This window comes from Molothrus ater, chromosome 5, assembly GCF_012460135.2.
Source record: "Molothrus ater isolate BHLD 08-10-18 breed brown headed cowbird chromosome 5, BPBGC_Mater_1.1, whole genome shotgun sequence".
NCBI classification, from domain to species: domain Eukaryota; kingdom Metazoa; phylum Chordata; class Aves; order Passeriformes; family Icteridae; genus Molothrus; species Molothrus ater.
Window position 1 is genome coordinate 53,425,085 of NC_050482.2, and position 18,800 is coordinate 53,443,884.

Here is an 18,800-nt window from a genome sequence, read left to right on the forward strand (position 1 = left end):
CAAGGCCTCTGTCAGGCACAGGGGGAAGCTTGGAACAGCTTCTCAGAGAAGCCACCCCTGCCTTCCGCTCCCCCTGCAACTCTGCCATACAAACCCAATACGTAATTCATCCAAGTAGTCAGATTTAAGCAGGCAACTGTTTTGAATATTATTTGTACAGCTGGATTAAAGTCACTACTCTACACTGGAGCTGCTTCTGAGAAGTACCAGAAAAACAGTCACAACAGAATATTAGTGGAGTAATTTATCTTTGGCATTTAACAATCTGTTGCATTTAATAACATTTGTGTAAATGACTTTTCACCACTGATGTTATCACAAACAAAATTTAATGCATACAAACCCTCAAATACTTGGTTTTAAACAAAGCTGCTACAGAATGGCATCTCATTTTACAAGGACAACTTCTGAGTCAAGTGCATTTCAGCCACAGTAGCATAAAAGCATGCAACACATGACATTAAACAGATGCAATGTCCCTGTTTGAAACATTAAATTAAAACACATTAAACAATCACTTGAAACACAGGCCATGCTATAAAATGCCCTTTGCAAGTCACCTTAACCACCAACCCTCACCCCCCACAACTAAATGCTATGCTTTGAGTATTTACTGGTAAAAACTAGTATGACAGTTTTCCCAGCTCATTAAAGAGCTGAAGTTCGATATCTATTTGTACAATAGAATGGATATAAAATATTACAATTAAAATTTCATAATCATATTAGCAATCACCTTCAAATGTTCATAAAATCTGCTTTTGGCTGAAGCTCAAAAGCATGTAGGTATTTCTAAAATTGTAGCAAATCACTAAGATTCATTCCCTCTAGCTGTTTTTTAAATTCATTCTTATCTTAATGATTTTGGATTGCCTACCAAAATTTCATATTCATCTGAGCAAGCCTGGCACAGTTATGATAGTCTAAGAGTTCCTTTCTCCTTGGTTTTCCAGGAAACAGTTCCCTTTAAAACATGTATTCATCTTTATTTTGTGCAATGTTTTCACAGAGGATAGAAGAGAAGTGCACTAGAGAAATTTCTCTAAAAAGGCATTTTGAAGAAAGTTTTCCTTAACATTTACATGTGACCAAAGTCCTTGGACACTGAAGAACAACTGAATAGAAGTAATTTCCTTTGCTATAAAGGGTACACATTCCTGTAGAAATGGACTACAAAACAAACCACAGTGCTAATAATGCCCAGGGTTTTTTTAGAGCTTTATGATAGATACAGTAATGTACATAAACAATTTGTGTGACACATTATGCTTTTACAAGTTATTTTTGTCTCTTCATAAAAAATAGACTGTAATATAAAATATTAAAAACAAGCTCTAACTTGTACCACACCAAGGTTTTCTATATATGACATCTTAAAAGGAGTAGTATATGGTAATATATTAAAATATCATTTTCAAGTAAATTATTCAATTTCATAGACAAGTCTATAATATGTATTCCAGCACTATCTAATCCCAGTAATCTGAAATATGCAAGATAAAGCCTGTGTAAACTTAAAGTAGTTCACTTCCACATTTCTCTCTTTCAATCCTATTCATTTTCTGTATGCAAGATTCCCAATGCCTTAAATATTAGTATTCTTAAATCTAAGTATTGGGGCCCAGTCCAAAGAAATTAGAGGAAAACAGGAGCATTTCTCACACACTCCATAAAAAAGTGAATATAATAATATTTTCAAAATTTACTAATTAATCAGGTTCTTGCTTTCAGATCTAAGAATATCTTGTGAAAAAATTTACATTCTGTTGGATAAGGGCATGAAAGGAGCAGTTCTTCTGTGGTACACTGTGAGGTCAGGGTTAAGTGCTTTTGGGAACAAAGGTTAGAAAGACCTAACTTAAAAATACTTAATACTCATCCATTACAATCAAAGATCAATGCATACACATCTTAAAAGTTCTGTATGACCTCCACCAAATAAACAAAATGCTTATAAACACATTTATATACAGACATTTACTCCACCCTCAACATCATGTTTCTCAGGTGTTTATCATTAATCTCAGAGTTGAGAAGTTCTGAATCATTCATAATTGAAGTTGTGAACGCTGCTTCTGTAACTGCTATCCTACAAACAGCTTGTAACACTGGCATTCTTTAATGTAACAGAGGCAAAGTTCTGGGTCCAGTAATTGCAGGAGTACCTGAACTTGGCCTGGTATGAATCCGGGTTTGGTTACTAAAGCAGTTATACTATACTTACTTCTTCAAAGTAGTCTCAGAAACATAATTGTTGTCTGAGATGTTACTCTACAAAAATACAATGTAAGCATAGTACATTTTATCTACAGTTGTTTTCTCATTTCCTAATATGCATTGCTATATGTAAATAGATTTGAGTTGAAAAATAACATTGTTTTGATGGTGGCAAAACAGTAAGTACATTGCCAGCTCTTTCCCACTGCCAAGTCATAATAAATGCTTGCTATGGAAATTAATAATTCACTGGCTATTACAAGTGACAATCCATTAAACAAATATTTTTCTATTAAAATATATATATATGACCTTGACATTAATTTCTTTACAATGAATTTTGGAAACTATCTGTATACATTTTACAAGATCTTTCCCCATCAACAGTCACTGGAGTAGGCTGTTCTTAGAGATGTGACTTCCCACTGTCTTGGAAGATTAAAAAAAAGGGTACATTTTTTAATTGCTAGATGTTTCTGCTTCTGTTTCCTCCATTGCTGCCTCAGGAAAAAGCAGTTTTCTAAGTATGTTTGCATAGAATGGTCCATACACTTTTTTATTGAAATTTACAATGCTTGCATACTGAGATCCCAGAAACTCTATCTCTGTCTGAATCACAGAAAGGCCTCCTGGCATAGTAGGCATACACTTCTGAAAACTCGGAAGAGCAAGCAAGCTTCTCATGAAGAGCTGGATTCGTTTGTCTGAAATGGAATATAGAGTACACTCAGAACAAATGTAAACCCAAGATGATGCCACAGTCACTTTGTAAGTACCCTGCACATCAGCACAGCAAAAAATCCAACATGTAAGCAACAACTCTTTCCCAATATTGTTTTGGTGTGGGAAACAATACTGTAAGTTTCTTAAACAATATGTTTAAACCCAGAATGGACAGAAAGACTAAACAATCATTTTATCTAAATTCTTCTCCAAAATATTAGGCTGCCTAGGCTTCTCTCTACATGCACTTTTACAATTATTTCCAGCTGTGACTAACCATGCTCTGCAGCATACCCAGAACACCATTTCCAAGTAAGCAACATATCCTTAGTCTTAGTTGAGCCAGTATTTTACTGCAGTAAGAAAATACTTTTAGAAGATAATGAGACAGCTGATTAAGCTGGCTGCCAGTAAGTTCATAAACAGACACATATAATACGACAATTAGGTAGTCTCTTACTAACCAATCAAGGAACAGACAGGATTATTCTTCTCAACAACATGAGCGATTTGACCCATTAAATTACTCTGCATTTCTTCATTAAGAGTTGGAAGACCTCTTTCACTTAGAGACTTGTTCACTATGCTGCAAATCTGGACGCCAATAGCATTCAGAGCCTCCTTCAAGTCAAAACTTCTGGAAGAAAGAGAAAAGCATTAAATTCTGAAGTTTCTGTAGCATAGGTCGTAAAGTGCCCTCACTTGTCTCCTTTCCCTTTTATTTTCAACCTGGTCTCTGCAATGAGAATTTTGGAAAGTTTTCATCTTTTGCTGCAGATTTATGTAAATCTACATATACAGGAAAATTCCTATGTGGAAGATAAAATAGGGACCTAGCTGTGATCCAAATGGGAAAAGTAATTTCACGTGTGCAGCAGTGACACCAGTTCACTTTATCCTTGTGCCTAGGTGTTTTTCTGGGCCACGTGCATAGCATTCCATGAGAAAAAAAAGAGTGGAAAACTCTTTTAAAAGACAGTCACATACATCAGACTTGCCTGTAGCACAAGAAGCCAAAGAAATAGGGAGCCAAATAACTTGAACTACCTACAACAAGTTTGAAGCAACTCCCAAGAGGATTTAGTGAATGTACTGCCACAGTATCCCCAGTATTAGGAGTGTGTGAATGAACTTTACTACTAGGTTCCAAAATTTGTACACTAACATCATGACTAAGATTTCATTAAAATCTACCTTTGAAAACACTTGTCTAACATATAGTGGCCTTGTATCATAAAGGGAATATATAAATTATTCGAATTCGGTATCTTCCTATTAATAACAAGCACCAGCTATGACACTAGAATTGTTTCCAATTATTTACCATCAAAAAAAGAGTAAAAAAAGGCCTTACTTCTTATTCATGCCTTCAAGAAGAGGAAGGGAGATCCTTTTCAGCTGATCAGTGAAATCAGGCACATCTACAATTGCTGCACCCACCATGTTGTTTGTTATGAGAGAAACACAAGCTATGACTTTTAATTGATTGAGCTTTTCTCTCAACTCCTGAAGACGAACTTCATCTGTTATTAGAGTCTAGAATTGAAACAATAATACTAATTTAGGAATAAGGAGAAGATCTAGGAAAGAGATCTAGGATGTAGTCATGAAGCACTACTATTTTTAATCACAAATACGCAAACCCAGAGGAGACAGCAACTGAAATACCCTAAATATGTAGTGTAGTATAGTATAAAGTGGCATTTTGTACAAGTACCAGAAGTAAACCTGTGGCGGGAAGAAAAGTAATGAGGAAACTGAGGACATTGCACCTTATTCCTCATCACTGCTGACAAATCTGTAACCAACAATTCAGCCCACGACATGGAATGCTCAGAGGATCCAGAAGACATTGTAACAACCAAGTTACAGACAGAAGTCTTCTGGATTTGGGTGTCTTTTGAAAAAATGCCAACATTTGTAACTGATGGATAATAATGAACAACTGTGCTTGACAACCACCAATTCAACCACCTGAGCTGGTTCTGCAAGTGATACGTAAGCTGCTCCAGGCAAAAAGCCAGCTGATCATACCAACAGCGTAAGTAATCCCCACAGCAAGATGTAGCTGGAGTTCATTTTAGGTTACAAAGAGTTCATCCTGAGCAGCACAGGGGCATTAACATCCAACTGCAGTTAGTAGCAATTTCATAGTATGGCAAGCTAGATCTACCAGAGGACATCTGTATGTAGATCTTACTCAAAACTGCTCACAGAAAGGTAAGGAAGTGGTTTCACTTCTGTCTACTGACTGAGAACACCAAGAGCATCCCCATGTATTTAACAAGTTCTCTGCCAGGCCATCCTACATGTAGCTAAGGCCCTCTCTGGAAATGCAAATGTTAGCCCTGACTGCTGACAAATTTCCCACTGGCTTTATGGAAAGTTGCAGAGGTCAGTGATCAGGAATTGGAGGGAAAAACTGAACACTGAGTCTTGAAGCAATAGTTTACACTGAAAGGAAAAATACCTACTTTAGAGAACTCAAGTTTTTTACTGATTCTGTTCGGAAGAGCAATCCTACCAATTCCTGCTGCTGTTAGGAAAACGGAGTGCTACAATCAGTTCTTTTAAAAACAGAGAAAGCAAAATACTGTCAATACAAGGCCCAGCCTTTGACCACAGCCAAGACTGCTCTTAGGGTGGAGCTGGTGAGCTATGATTGGAAAGAGGGAGAACAACCTTTACCTTGTTCTCTTCTGGTTGTTGACTTGCCCATCTCTGGACTAGAATATAATCTCCTAATTTCAGATTTACTGTGCAGAAATTTAAGGAGTGCAAAAGAGTATTCACTTACTGTCTTCCATAGCAGGTTTATTGTATCACACTAATGACTTCATATAGCTGGTAATCTGAAGACACCAAAATATATTTCTTACCTCTGGAATTGTTTTGCAATAATCCCACTGTAACAGTTTCAAGTAGCCATTGTTTAGCACCAGTGTAGGACTAATAATTGGTTTTGAACTACTATCAGCACCAGGGCATGATGAAGACTCATCAGAAATAGATGACAATTCATCCTCTATTGATTCCTTTATCCATTCTGTTGTGAGATTCAGGGCACCTAAGCATTGTAAATAGCACAGATTTACTGCATGCCTTCATCAAAATAAGCACTACCTTGAGGAAAAAAAAAAAGATTTGTATAGAGAAGAGAATTCAACTTCTGAAGTCTTAAACATAGTGGACAGCTGAGTCATCACAAATGGCAATTCTCTCCCTTTCTTCTCTGATCATCTTCCACTGGTCACCTTTAATTCTACCTGGTTTGTAGAAATCCAGCCACAAATTGTTAAGACTTCAGACAAGATTTTTAGGTAATAGAAGTCACAAAGTTTGAGAGTCCTTCCCAAAGGATTGCTTTCCCTTTTTCAGAGAAACCACTTATCCGATAGGATGTAAGACTAAAAGGTACAGGTGAAGGAAGATTAAAACGTTTGATTTGTTCTGGTAGAGTTCTTCTCAGGCTGCATAAATGAACACTGCAGGCCCTATCAGTGGCTCAGAGCTCTCATTTTAGAAGCCCCTGCTCCAGATGTTAGCATGTTTACTTATTCTTCTTGGAGGATGTATTTCTGAACACTGTTTAATCAAATCACACAAAACGTGTAATAGTGAATCAAGTTGACTTTGCATCATCTAAGAAATTTTGTTCAGAGTCTGCTTTTGTTTATTAAAAAATAGATCTTAGCCCTTCCAGCTTTCAGGTGCACTAACTGGTTTTACATGCTTACTTCACACTAACAACTGAACAGTTGCACACAAAAGAGAAAAGGCTCATCTTATGGACTCTTGCTTCTGCATCCAGACAGCAAGAGTCACCACTTGTTTGTTTTTCAGACACCATCCAATTCAGCAAATATAAGTTTGTCTGAAAGTGCCTCAGATTACAGACAGATAAACTTGATGGCAAGTTAAGCAACCATCCAGTGATAACTTGCTTGTTAAAAAATTTTTCCATTACTTATATACAGAAAAGAAATTGAAGTTTTCATCTAAGTTAACTGCAACTTGTAGAGTTTTCACAGCATGTATTTAAATAGGCTTCTTTTCAAAGAAAAGTTTAAATTTAATATAGCGTGGTACATACTTGGTGTTTCTTCAAGAATTTCCTGGAATTTTGTTCTTTCATAGTCCACCAAGTTATGCCAGAGGTATGGTCTAAGGCTTTTAATTGTGTAATTTGCCATATCCACTTTCATCAGGTCCAAAACACGGAATATTTGTCTGAAAAGAAGAATTTAAAATTTCACAGTTGAATTTAATCTATTGATTTTCATCAGCACATGTGAAGCACATGTACATTATCACTTTAATTTCAATTCTGGAGAAGTGAAGGCCTTCACTGGCACTTCAGAGTAACAGATATATTACCTATCATCTGGAATTCTTGAAGATAAGGCTTGGCCTAAGTTAAAAAGAACAAAACTGATGTAGCATCACTAAATGCTACAGCCCTATAAGTTTTTCAAAAACTACATGAATTGGTATATTTCAGCCAAAATTAACAGATTTTAACTTTTTGGTCACTGACTGCATTAAGAGAAACAATCCTTCTGACGCAATTGTTTTGATCCCCATATACATACATAGTAGAACAACTACCATTTAGTCTTAATATTTCAGCATACCTCAGGAGCACTGTTATGCAAATGTTTTACCCAAGTTCAAGTGATAAGATCTTAACTAAAGAGCCTGTAAATCCAAAGTTTGGCCTTCCAGAAGAAGCATGCAATTAACTCTTCAAGAAGAAACAGTACAAGTATGCTGTTTACATTTTGTAAGAATGAACAAGACAGAAAAAGAGTTTCTGAAACAGAGATTATTGCAAGAGTTGTTGGTTTAGATATTCAGAGCTGCCTAGTTTCATCTAGGTATCCTACTCATTTCATTACAAAGTGAGATACACAATCTGTTTAGCGTGTCAGAGCTCTTCCTCTTTAATGCTTCAGGAAGTTCTCCTATAAGTTTAAGAACAGGTGTTATGCAAACTGACACAACTTTAGACTTCCTTAACCCAGCCCCCCACCTTCCACTGTCTACTACCCTTTCAGAGAGGCGTTTTTTTCTCCAAAAACCACACTCAAATACCAACCTCAGTAACTCTACGATATTGTCAGTTGCTTTTAACTGTTTTATGTCATTGTCTCTTATTGGAGCACATAACTTTCCCATAGTGTTGATGACATAGTTAGCTAGTCCAGGAATATCAACAGCATTATGTTCTGCCTGCTGTCTTATAAGATCCATGTCAAGAACTTCACAAATTTGATTGTGAATCCTGTTTGCTCCAGGAGTCAGGAAAGAAAGAAGAATCTAAATTAGAGGGAGCAAAAAAGAAAAAGCTTATCAATAAAGACCAAACCACTTAGTAAGCACACTTGAGTGAAATTTTAATATTCATGTCAGGTGTTTATAGCTGACAGATTATAACCAGACATTTTAAGACTGAACATTATCAAAGGTTGTGGGGATAAAAGAACTGCTTGGAAAAAACAAACCAGTACAGTTCTGCAAAAATGCTCAAACCAATAAAACAAAAAGCAAGTCAACAACTAGACCCGTTCAAAAGCTGGGAGGCTACCTTGTAAAACAAACATTTACTAACTTAAAGTTCTTAATGACTTAGTATTGTGCCAGGATTGAAGGTTTGTATGCTCACCTGTGCGATAATCAAACAATGAAGTTTAAGTGGGCAGGTCCAATCATGTTTATACTGTTGTTCATGCCCTAAGCTCACAGTATGGTTCTGGAAACAGGCTAGTAGAGATGTGAAGCTTTGGGAAAAGAGATGACTTTCAACTGATCACTGTGCAGTGAAAACTGACAGAACATGCCACTGTTTGTTTGCAGCCATGTTCCTGGTTAATATAAATATACTACAAATAGAAATCTATTTTCAGTTCTGAATAATCATGGCTTTATATTATAAAAGGAAAATCTGAAGGTGTTGACTCAGCTAAGTTAAGCAGACCCTTTGGTGAACTAAGGGACTCTTAAAGCTAAGCTGACAAATCAATACAGAGAAAGAAGAACATTACCTCCTTAATTTCCTCAAAGAGCTTGATAGCATGTTTGTATTCTGGAGGATCTTCATTCAGTTCCGATTCCAAATGATCCCAAAATGCCTTGTGTACAATTTGTTTCACTGTGCCTGCAAAGCTGTGGAGTAAGTCAATTAGATACAGAGAAGACTCACAACTAGCTTCCATCCTTGTAACTGTTTCAGATGAGACTGATCACTTGTTGGGAAACACACCTCCCCAAATACTATGCCCTGCAATAACATCTTTCTTGGGTGATAGATCATTAGGTCCCAAAACACAGTCGAGATTGCTCCATTCGTTTCTCCTCTCTTTCCAATACCAGTGCTACTTTTTGCAAAATTCAAGCTCTTACCTGTTTTGTGGGTAGTCTTCGTGTTTTATGCAAAAATTTGCATTTACAGCAATTTCATGAGCTAGAGTCCAGTTTGATAGATTTCTTGTAGCTGCCATCAGTTCATCAAATGTGATAACCTTGGGAGGGCTACCTGCTGGAACAAACAAGATCAATTCAAGCTAAATATCTATAGCTGATAAGTGCAATTGAATATATTAAAACCTAAAAAATTTACTACTTGCTAGTTGGACTCCAGTACTCTAGAAGGAGCGACCCAAGATTACCAAGTCTTTATATCTTCCTGAAACACTAACTCAGGAAACTCCCAGTTTATCAGGGGTGTGTGTGTTTGTGGGGAAATACCACACAAGCCTCAAAATATTTTGAGGAGCATTTTCATATTTCCGCATTTGAACTAAGATTTTTTTTTTCCTTTAAAATGGGATCTTGCATTTCACAGATTTCCTAGTAACTGTTCTGTCAAAGCCACCCAACCAAAAGCATGAGCAGTAAGAGATACTAGATGTCCACTATAATTCCAAGCACAATGGCTATATTGCCTGTTGAAGAGGTTCCTCAGTTACAGACTCACAAACCCCCCAACTTAAAATCAGCAGATCTTCAGTCTGCTGTGGAATTAAGTTATACTCATTTTTTTAGGAGCTAGCAGCGATGACAAAACAAACTCTACATTGGAAAACAAGAGCAAATTCCCAAAGTTTCTAAATCTTTAAATTCTATAATTTAATGTAGTATTTGGAAGGCTGGTAACAAAGAAAGACAAAGAGCCAGCTGCCAAATGCAGCTCCACTAATAAGCTTGTTTTAATATAAGACTTAATTTACATAGATGTAAGAAGTAAGCATGGTCTGCAAATGCTTACAGATACAGAGAAACCACATTATAAACAAGGTTTTATTTACCATTACTCAAATTATCCTCCTTGTGCAAATGTGTGTTTTCTGTTTGATTCTAGTATTTATGAAAGAAAAATGTGAATTCAAGATAATTACATGTAACTTGGTATGGTATTACAAATCTGTAAGTTACAGAAATAATTTTTAAGTGCAGGGATCAAACAGAAGAAACCCATCCTTTGCACAAAAGCATATCTGGTTGAGTGGGAGGCTGCTACCAATGTCAAGGTTAGGAAGACCATGGTGACACACTTTTCTTACACTTTCTGAAGGGAAGGAGTACACAGGGAGACCCCCGTGGATACAGCTGCTGCTGGTGTTCCACACACAGGAGATTCACTGCTTCACAGCAAAGAGAAAGCCATGCCTCTCTGTTAATACTCTTAAACAGATTCAGAATCCCAGGTTCTACCCATGACAGCAAAGAGAAACAAGGTAAGTTAGCCTTATTGGTCCATGCACAATGCAGGTGAGGCTGAAATAGGCTTACACGGTGGGGAGCTGGGTTTGCTTGAAGAATCACTGTTAAAGCTCTGCCTGGAATATTCTGTGTCACTGGAAGAAACTGTGCTTTCTGAGAGCCGTGAAGAATCTGAGTCACTGTTCTGGTCATCATTGAGAGGCATTCTGAATCCCTTTACCTTGTTTACACAGTAAACAAGACCTAGAAAGACAAACACAATTCCCATAAAACCAAAAGTCAGCTACTGATCGTTATATTGTGAATGAAGATCAAGTAGTTGCCTTTCCTAAACAGGAAAAGCAAAGGAAAGGATTTGGCTTGACAAAAATGGCAGAATCATATAGTTATCAACAAACTATACCTTTTCTGTAAGAAAGCTTTGTACCTTCAGCCGTTTCATACCTTAATGAATCTGTGGGAGACAGTCCCTAAATTGATCATATTTAAAAAAATGTAAGACTACCCACAGGAACACCTGAAGCTACTTGTTGCAAGAATTTTGGTAGTTTTCAATGTCCATAAAGGCATTTCGTGATGTCACCATCCTCTACCTGACCTCACAAAGAAGTGGTGTTTAGCAATGAGTTTCTTTCCACAAACAGACTGCACCGAGTGTAACGACTGTGAAGCAAACACAAAAGTTGCAGGCAGAGAACAGGCAAGTAATTCAGAATATTACATTTCTGACAGGGTGTAGCTGAAAGTCTGGCCTTTAGGTGGGTCTGTGCTCAGAATCAGATCAACAATGGCACAGACCCAAAAACCAGTCCTCCTAGGGGTGAAGGCAGGTGGATAGGTTTTCTGGTTTAAGTCAAATGGCAATTCTGAGCCTCTAACATTCTATTTAGCAGAGACAACAATCTCCAGTGACAAGTGTTGTGCTTCATAGTGCTTCTGTCTATGTAAAGAAACTGCCTCCCAGGCAGATAATCTGCAATTGCAGAAAATGTGGACAGCTGCACAGTGTGATACAGATGATTAACAACTGCATGACAGGAAGTGAAAAATATGTTCATAATAGTATTAAAATGAGAATCTGGAAGTCAGCTGTAATTACAACCAAAGGAATTTGGCCCAGATAGCAAAAGTAGCACTCCATCTCCGATTATGACCATGAAGCATTCTGTAGTGGACTTCATGAAGTGACATAGGCAGCAATGATTTCCATCAGCAAATTTAATCGATAACTTCATTTATTATTAAATCCCATCAACTTCAGTAGCAGGGAATTCCACACTTTGCAACTGCTGAATTTGGAAAAAAGACACTTTTAGCAATAAAAGGATGATCTTTGTCTGTACTTATGTGAATCAACATATTGTGGTGTCCTGGGACAGACAAAAGGTAGTGAAAATTAAGATTTCTTTATTTCTGGCACCTAGCTACAGCTTAAAGCATTTGACTGTTTGGGTACTAACTCATCCTGAATGGGCCTTTATAATTTGATGAGCTACTACACTGATGAGCACCCCCCTGTTAATTGAAATGATTAACACTTCTTAAGTGTGTGTTTACTCTTCCTCTTCTCCCAAGAGGAAACACTCTTGGATGCACTTGAGCACCTTATTTATGTCATACTTTACACTGGGTTTTTTTTGTGAAAAGAATTGGTCCCATTAGCAGCTAAGAACACAGCTAACAGTTTATCACAGTACTGGAGGAGCCAGTGAGAGACACTTGACTAGAACTCAGAGGTCATGCATTCAGAACTTGCAACATTACCAGTAATGCTAAGCATCATAACTCTTATTAGAACAGCAATTTTATAATTTCTACCAAGCAAATATTTAAAACAGTATTGGCTAAACAAGACAGAGTTGAAGGGAACCTAAAAAACGCTACACAGAGATATTTTGGCTTGGAAATTGTATTTAAGTTACAATTAGAAATGGGTCACTAGTTAATGCTAGAGAAGAAACAAAATATTTCTTCAATTAAAATCTGTGTTACAGATCTCAAAGTTAGTGAAGATCAGAAACTAGTTGCGACAAACTAGTTATAGAACATACTTGAGGTTCTTCATGTTGAACTGCTCACTTAAATACAGTAACAGTGTTAAGAGTGTGTGAAGTTTTTATTACCCTCCGACTAATTTTTTTAAATCAATATAAGAACACTGTATTTTCAGGCTTTAATCTTGTATATCACCCCTTTATTTCCATACAAATAACTAACCTCCAAAAGATTAATGTTGCAGGATGTGGTCCATCAAAAGATTTGATTAATGTTGTTCGCAGTGTAGTGGCCCAAAGTCTTGCAAATCGCTTGCAGAGTGTGAGCAATTCACGGTGTGTCTACTGCTTCAGTTCAGGTGTTAAGAACATGGAAGAAGGTAAATGACCATTAAAACCCCAAATACTTTCACACAATTTACACATCATCATTTCATTAATTTCCTCTTACCTCTAGGTATGACAATGTTAATAAACGTTTAGCTTTGCAAGGTTCTTCTGACAGAAGTACTAAACCAGCCATGAAGGCAAGTCAGCACTGCCATTTCCCACCCCACCTTGACTTCTAAGAAAATGAAGTGGTTAAGGTAGAATTAGATGTCCATATACATTAAGTCCTTAAGCACTAGTCCCAGCAAAGGATCAATGCACACAGTTGCATTTCAAAGGTCCACGTGCATTTTGATGTATCAAGACCATACCCGCTCCCACAATATATGCACATATACAGACAGCAGAGCTGTCAGTAGGGTGCTTCAGAAGGCTTAAGTAAGAAGTTTCAACACTGCAACAGGAGGTGACACACAAAAAACCACTGCAATCTTTTGCCACACTAAATACATTTCTTGGTAGAATGCTTCAAGCACAATAGGAAGTAAGAGTGGGTGTAGTCTGCAGATTCAGAACATTATTGCTAAATTCTACATTTAAAAGATAAACACATGAAACTGAATGTACATGAATATACAAGCAGAACCTGCATGGGCCATCTAAAACACTTACGCAAAAATACAGTCATTGAGCATATGAAAGGTAAGTACAAACCAAAAACGGCCTTTCTAATTAGTTACAACAATAGACAACTGAGTTACTCAGTCTTTGCTTTATAGCATACACTGGAAGAGCTGATTTTCCTTATGTTTTTGTAAATAGCACAGAAGTTCTCATTAATAACTAATGGCCAAGTTCATTTAGAACTTTAAATTAGTATATAACAGTCACATAAAAATATGTCAAAAAGCCCTTCAGCCTTGCAAGATCTCTTTGTAACTCGCCATCTTGGATAAACAATACCATCTTGGGTTTTTTAAAATTTGCTTATAAAGTATTACATATTAGGCTGTTGTTTTAATACACATATTAATATCCCAACTGTTCTATCAAAGGGATCAGCCTGAGGTTACAACCTGCTTTATTCTGCTACATTAAAGACTACCCACATTTATATTTATATTAGGTTGGACACCATCACAGTGGGCTTCATCACACCATTTGCTTTCTTTCAATCAGTACCATCCTGTAGGGTTTTTTAAGGATAAACTCTTTGGAAGACCAAGCTAAAAGTATCTTCTACAGGTACCAACCCCAAGATTACAACTAATTTAACAATGGAGAAATTTTCACATTTCTGCTATTTAGACAGGTGAGGATTATTCTTTTTAGTAAAAAGAAAATTAATACAAAACTGCAGATGCTTAAAGGCATCTTGTTCTTAATTGGTTACTGCATCACCCAGCTAGATTCTTCATTTAGAACTTATCAAGACTGCAAGATCAGGTTAGTTTTAGAAGACACAAACACACTTTTTATTTCTGTAGCTTTGCTTTAGAAGTTATTTTACGAAGCACCTGGGAGAAGGAGGGAGGAAGATAGTTTCACAGTTGGGTATTTTCTTCAGATACCATCTTCAAGCAAAGGTTTTCCACAGCCCTGCTTTGTTCAAAGGAAGCATGCATGGACACAGAGACTTATGAGTGCTCTGTCCAGTTTTACCACTATGAAAGTCTTAACTCTGTTTATTCTGCTGGGTTCACATTCTTACTATCTTCAAGCTGGCACCGACTGAATCTCATTTGGTCTAGAGTTTCCCTTTCACTGACTCCACCTCTGTCAGCACTCACCACAGAAGAACAGAAAAGAACCTTTGTTAGGAGTTACTTGCATTTCCTCCCGCCTCATTTTTCACAGTTTACAGCAGCCTTTCTCCCCTTTAGCTTTCTAGTTTCACAGCTCTTGGGAGAGATACTTCTCTCCGTGAAGGCTTAAAAAACTGTACTGGCGAGAGTGAGCTGCGGCCGGGTGCCCTGAGGGTTGGCCGCGGGAGTGACCTCCGCCCGGACAGGTCGGTGATGGGACCAGGGGCCGTCCTGCCTGCTGCCCTCCCCCGCGGGGGCAGAGACACCGAGAGGAGCCGGCGGCTCCTCCTCTTCCTCCATCTGTTTCGCTGCCTGTCTCCTCCCCCGGCCCCATGTTTTTAACACTTAGCAAAGGCAGGAGTTTGGCACCCTCCGACCAAAAGACCAAAACAAACAGCGTTTCCAAGGACAGGTCCGGGGGGAGGGAGTCCGGGGGAGAAGCAAGGAGAGAACACTCCCTGTCAGCCCCAGAGAAGGCGAGCCCGGGCACCCACCCCTAAGCGCCCCAGTCCCCATGCCCCGGGGAGGTGTCGGGGTGCCCCTGCCCTGCTCACCAGGGCTGCACGGGGGGACCCTGCGGCTGCGCCCGTCGGGGCGTATCGTCCCGGCGGACACTAAGGGATGGCGAAAGCCCAGGAGACACGGGGCAAGGAGAGAACTAAGGACCCAGCGCAGGAACTGCGAAACCCACCTGCTGCAGCGGGTTCCCCACCGGGGCAGTAGAGCGACGGGCCAGTCCACTACCTCCCTGCCACCCACACCGCACAGGAGGGTAGCAGCCCCGAGCCAGCACTGTCCCGGACTCACCCCGCGACTCATCGCCCAGCGTGCCCGGACACCCCGCCACCTGTCAGCTCCCCGGCCGGCCGGAGCAGCCCTACCCTGCGGTCCCCAGCCGGTCACTCACCGCTGCCCCTCGCTCGCCAGGGCCGCACACAACTCCCCCCTTCAGATTTAAAGACCCAGCCTGGACTATTACTGTCTTCCTCGGGCACGTCCATCTCTGACGGTGGAAGCGGGGAGGTGCGTCATCTTTTCCTGCCTGCCAGCGGGGAGTTATCCACGGCGCTTGGGCCAGCCTCCGCTTATGCCAGTAGAAACTAACCGTATCTCCTCATTCTGCCTGCGACCGGGCACTAAGCTTGGGGAAATATGCGGCGACACGGGAAGATACTTCGACGGACTCCCCCGCGCTGGCAGTGGGCCGTGCCGGCATGCGGGGGATGGGCCGGGTGGTGTTTACGGAAGAGCCCCGTCCGTCCGGGTAGGCGCCGCCCCGGCCCCGCCTCCGCCGAGCCCGGGCGTGCGGGGGAAAGGGGCTATGCTCCGCAGGGAACGGGTCCCGGTCGCGTGTGCCTGCCTTTGTGCACTGCGCTGCAAAGGGAGCTATAACTACGTCCTGCCCTCGTTTCCTTACCCTATCGATGGGGGAAGCAGTGTGGCGCCCCTCCACGCGCCATCTTGGCTCTCCACTGCCACCCCCGCCACCGCGGCTTCAAGAGGAGCCACTCGGCCCCGTGCTGAGTTTAGTCACCCATCTCGCTCACGGCTGTGGTGTCCGGAGGCTTGCTGAGCGCCCACGGAGGAACGTAGCACGGGGCAGTGCAGCACTATCATTATAAATGCTTTGCTTATTGCTGTATTGACCTCGTGCACTGGTAGCTTCACGCACCCACTGAGCTAGCAGTACCTGTCAGGGTCATCACCTCTTCCTGTCACCGAAGCTACGTGCCACTACTGCCTCACCCACCAGGAAGCACGGAGGGCAAAACACCGGCAGTCATCTCTGAGGCAAGAGCTCACTAACGCACTAGCCTTGCCCATCATGAAGACGGAGCTCCCCTTCCTGCAGGTAACCTTTAGCACACATGGTGAACTACACAGAACAAACACATATTGTACTCAGGTAGACCAAAGCCCACTGTAGGTCCCAGTAACCTCTGCTATAATATCAAGGGCTTGAAGCAGGGAACAGTGTTTGGCTACAAAAGTGCCAAGTGCCTGGCTGGAGAGGGAGTGCTTGCTTGCAGCGATGCAGAGCACCTTTCAGCCTGGTCTTCAGAGACATTAAATGGGATTAAGTCCAACAGCCTAATCAGGTAGCTTCTATAAAGAAGACAATGTTTTAAATAACTGCATTTGCACTACTTTGCCCCACTTTGGGCGTGTTACATGGCAATGACAGTCTGAAAGAGGTTCAAAAGGGCTTTGTAAAAGACTGATAATATACAGATGGGCTACTTTGTACAGAATTGTTATGACTTCCAAGGATGTTATTTATTATTATTTTTTTACATCAATTTTTGCTTAGAGACCCTCTGAAATATGGGGAAAACACAAGTTTTTTTCTGTTATGACTGCTGACATATTTTATTTATTAACCAGCTAAAACTGCACAAAGAATACTTGCAAAAACACCAGGGGCAGTGATTCCAGTGATTCAGGATCTGTTTTGCTTCTCTGTGGACTGGATTTGTGGAAACCTGTGTTGCTCAGTGGCCTAGCTTGCACAGGGAGGGAAAGGGGTCAGCCTCACCAAGTGAAGTAGCTTCTAAATACTGATATGAAAGAAAGCGTCAGGGGGAAAAGTAGCTCAGCCTAAAAGTATGTCCACCTCAATCATGAAGTAAGAGATGGGATTCCAGAAAGGAATGGCTTTAAAACAAATTTTTTTTCAGCTATAGCAGTGTCATTCTCTCACAAGCCCACCAGCTGTTTTGGAGCCCATTCTTAAGTGCATATTTTGCTCTATCTATCTATCTGTCTGTCTGTCTATCTATCTACCATATCAGAGATGTACATCTGTCATATATAGCTGAGGCACCAAGATTCTGGTCCAAAAGCCAAGAATAAGTTAGACACTGCAGTACTCAGCACTTCCCCTTCTTTTTGGTTTCAATTCTTTCCTGATCCAGAGGCACTGAAGCTATAGGCCACTATATGGATCTTGAAGTAGATTACCTACTGGAGAGATTTTCTTCACAGAGAAATGATACTCTTTTCTCACTTTCTGGTGTCCTCAATGTTAGCCAGAAAAATAATTTTACAGCCTTTAAATTTCTTCTGCTCAATTAACAAGATCAATGTCCTTGTGTCTTATATAGCACATGCATGTATGTCCTGGATTTGACTGGGATAGAGTTAATTTTCTTCCTAGTAGCTGGCAAGGGGCTGTGTTTTGGATTTGTTTTGAAAACAGTGTTGATAACACATGGATGCTTTAGTTACTGGCGAGCAGTGCTTACACTGAGTCAAAGCCTTTTCTGCGTCTCACCCCACCTCAGCAGCCATGAGAAAGGTGCACAAGAAGTTGGGAGAGGACACAGCCAGGACATATGACCCCACTGATCCAAGGGATATTCCATACCATAAGGCATCATGGTCAGCAATAAGAGAAGGTTGGTGGAGGGGCACAGCTTGAGGACTGGCTGGCCATCAGTCAGTTGCTGGTGAGAACTTGTTTTCATTTGCTTCACTTGTCTTTCTTGGCTTTTGTTTACCCCGTTGTTATTTTCATTTTGATTACAATTTGATATTATTTTAATTTTTTTCAGTTATTAAACTTACTTTATCTCAACCACAAGTTTTCTCACTTTTACCCTTCTGATTCTCCCTCTCATCCCACTGGGGACATGTGCGGTGAGAGAGAGTAACTGTGGTGCTTATTTCCTGGATGTTAAACCATACAAAGGTACACATTTGGAATTTTGACTAGTGTCTCAAGTTGACTTTAACTCTTGGTCTTTCACTACAGAAACATTATTAATTGAAATTAAGGACTAGTTTGTGCTCACTCTTTGCAGCAAGTTGGCTGAAACCTTCCTTACTGTTACCAGTAAAACTGTCACAGACAGTAAAGCCTAAAATTAATGCTCTGCTTTATCCAGAAAACAGCAAGGCAGCTACTGAGTGGATAAGATGTGCAGCTGCATTTGGCCCTGTGGGTCAGAAATGTCCCAGTATGTGGCTAACTCATGGTTAGTGTGGGAGGAGAGGGAAAGGGCAAGGC

General features: G+C 40.1%; 1 protein-coding gene across 8 annotated transcripts; it reads right to left on the minus strand.

Moving 5' to 3' along the window:
• Positions 1-310: 310 nt before the first annotated feature.
• Positions 311-15,890, minus strand: TCP11L2 (t-complex 11 like 2). 8 transcript variants are annotated; one of them, XM_036400473.2, is made up of 11 exons: positions 15,699-15,789; positions 12,880-13,001; positions 10,732-10,905; positions 9,343-9,478; positions 8,985-9,105; positions 8,039-8,259; positions 7,034-7,170; positions 5,820-6,007; positions 4,295-4,476; positions 3,405-3,577; positions 311-2,921 (listed from the first exon to the last, which is right to left on the minus strand). In XM_036400473.2, the coding sequence occupies exons 3-11, from the start codon at positions 10,865-10,867 to the stop codon at positions 2,677-2,679; spliced, it is 1,539 nt and encodes a 512-aa protein (XP_036256366.1). In that variant the 5' UTR covers positions 10,868-10,905; positions 12,880-13,001; positions 15,699-15,789; the 3' UTR covers positions 311-2,676. The 8 variants fall into 8 exon arrangements, with proteins under 8 accessions (XP_036256366.1, XP_036256369.1, XP_036256367.1 ...); XM_036400476.2 differs by having other exon boundaries at positions 12,880-13,004; positions 15,699-15,714; XM_036400474.2 differs by lacking the exon at positions 15,699-15,789 and adding an exon at positions 15,599-15,662.
• Positions 15,891-18,800: the final 2,910 nt, after the last annotated feature.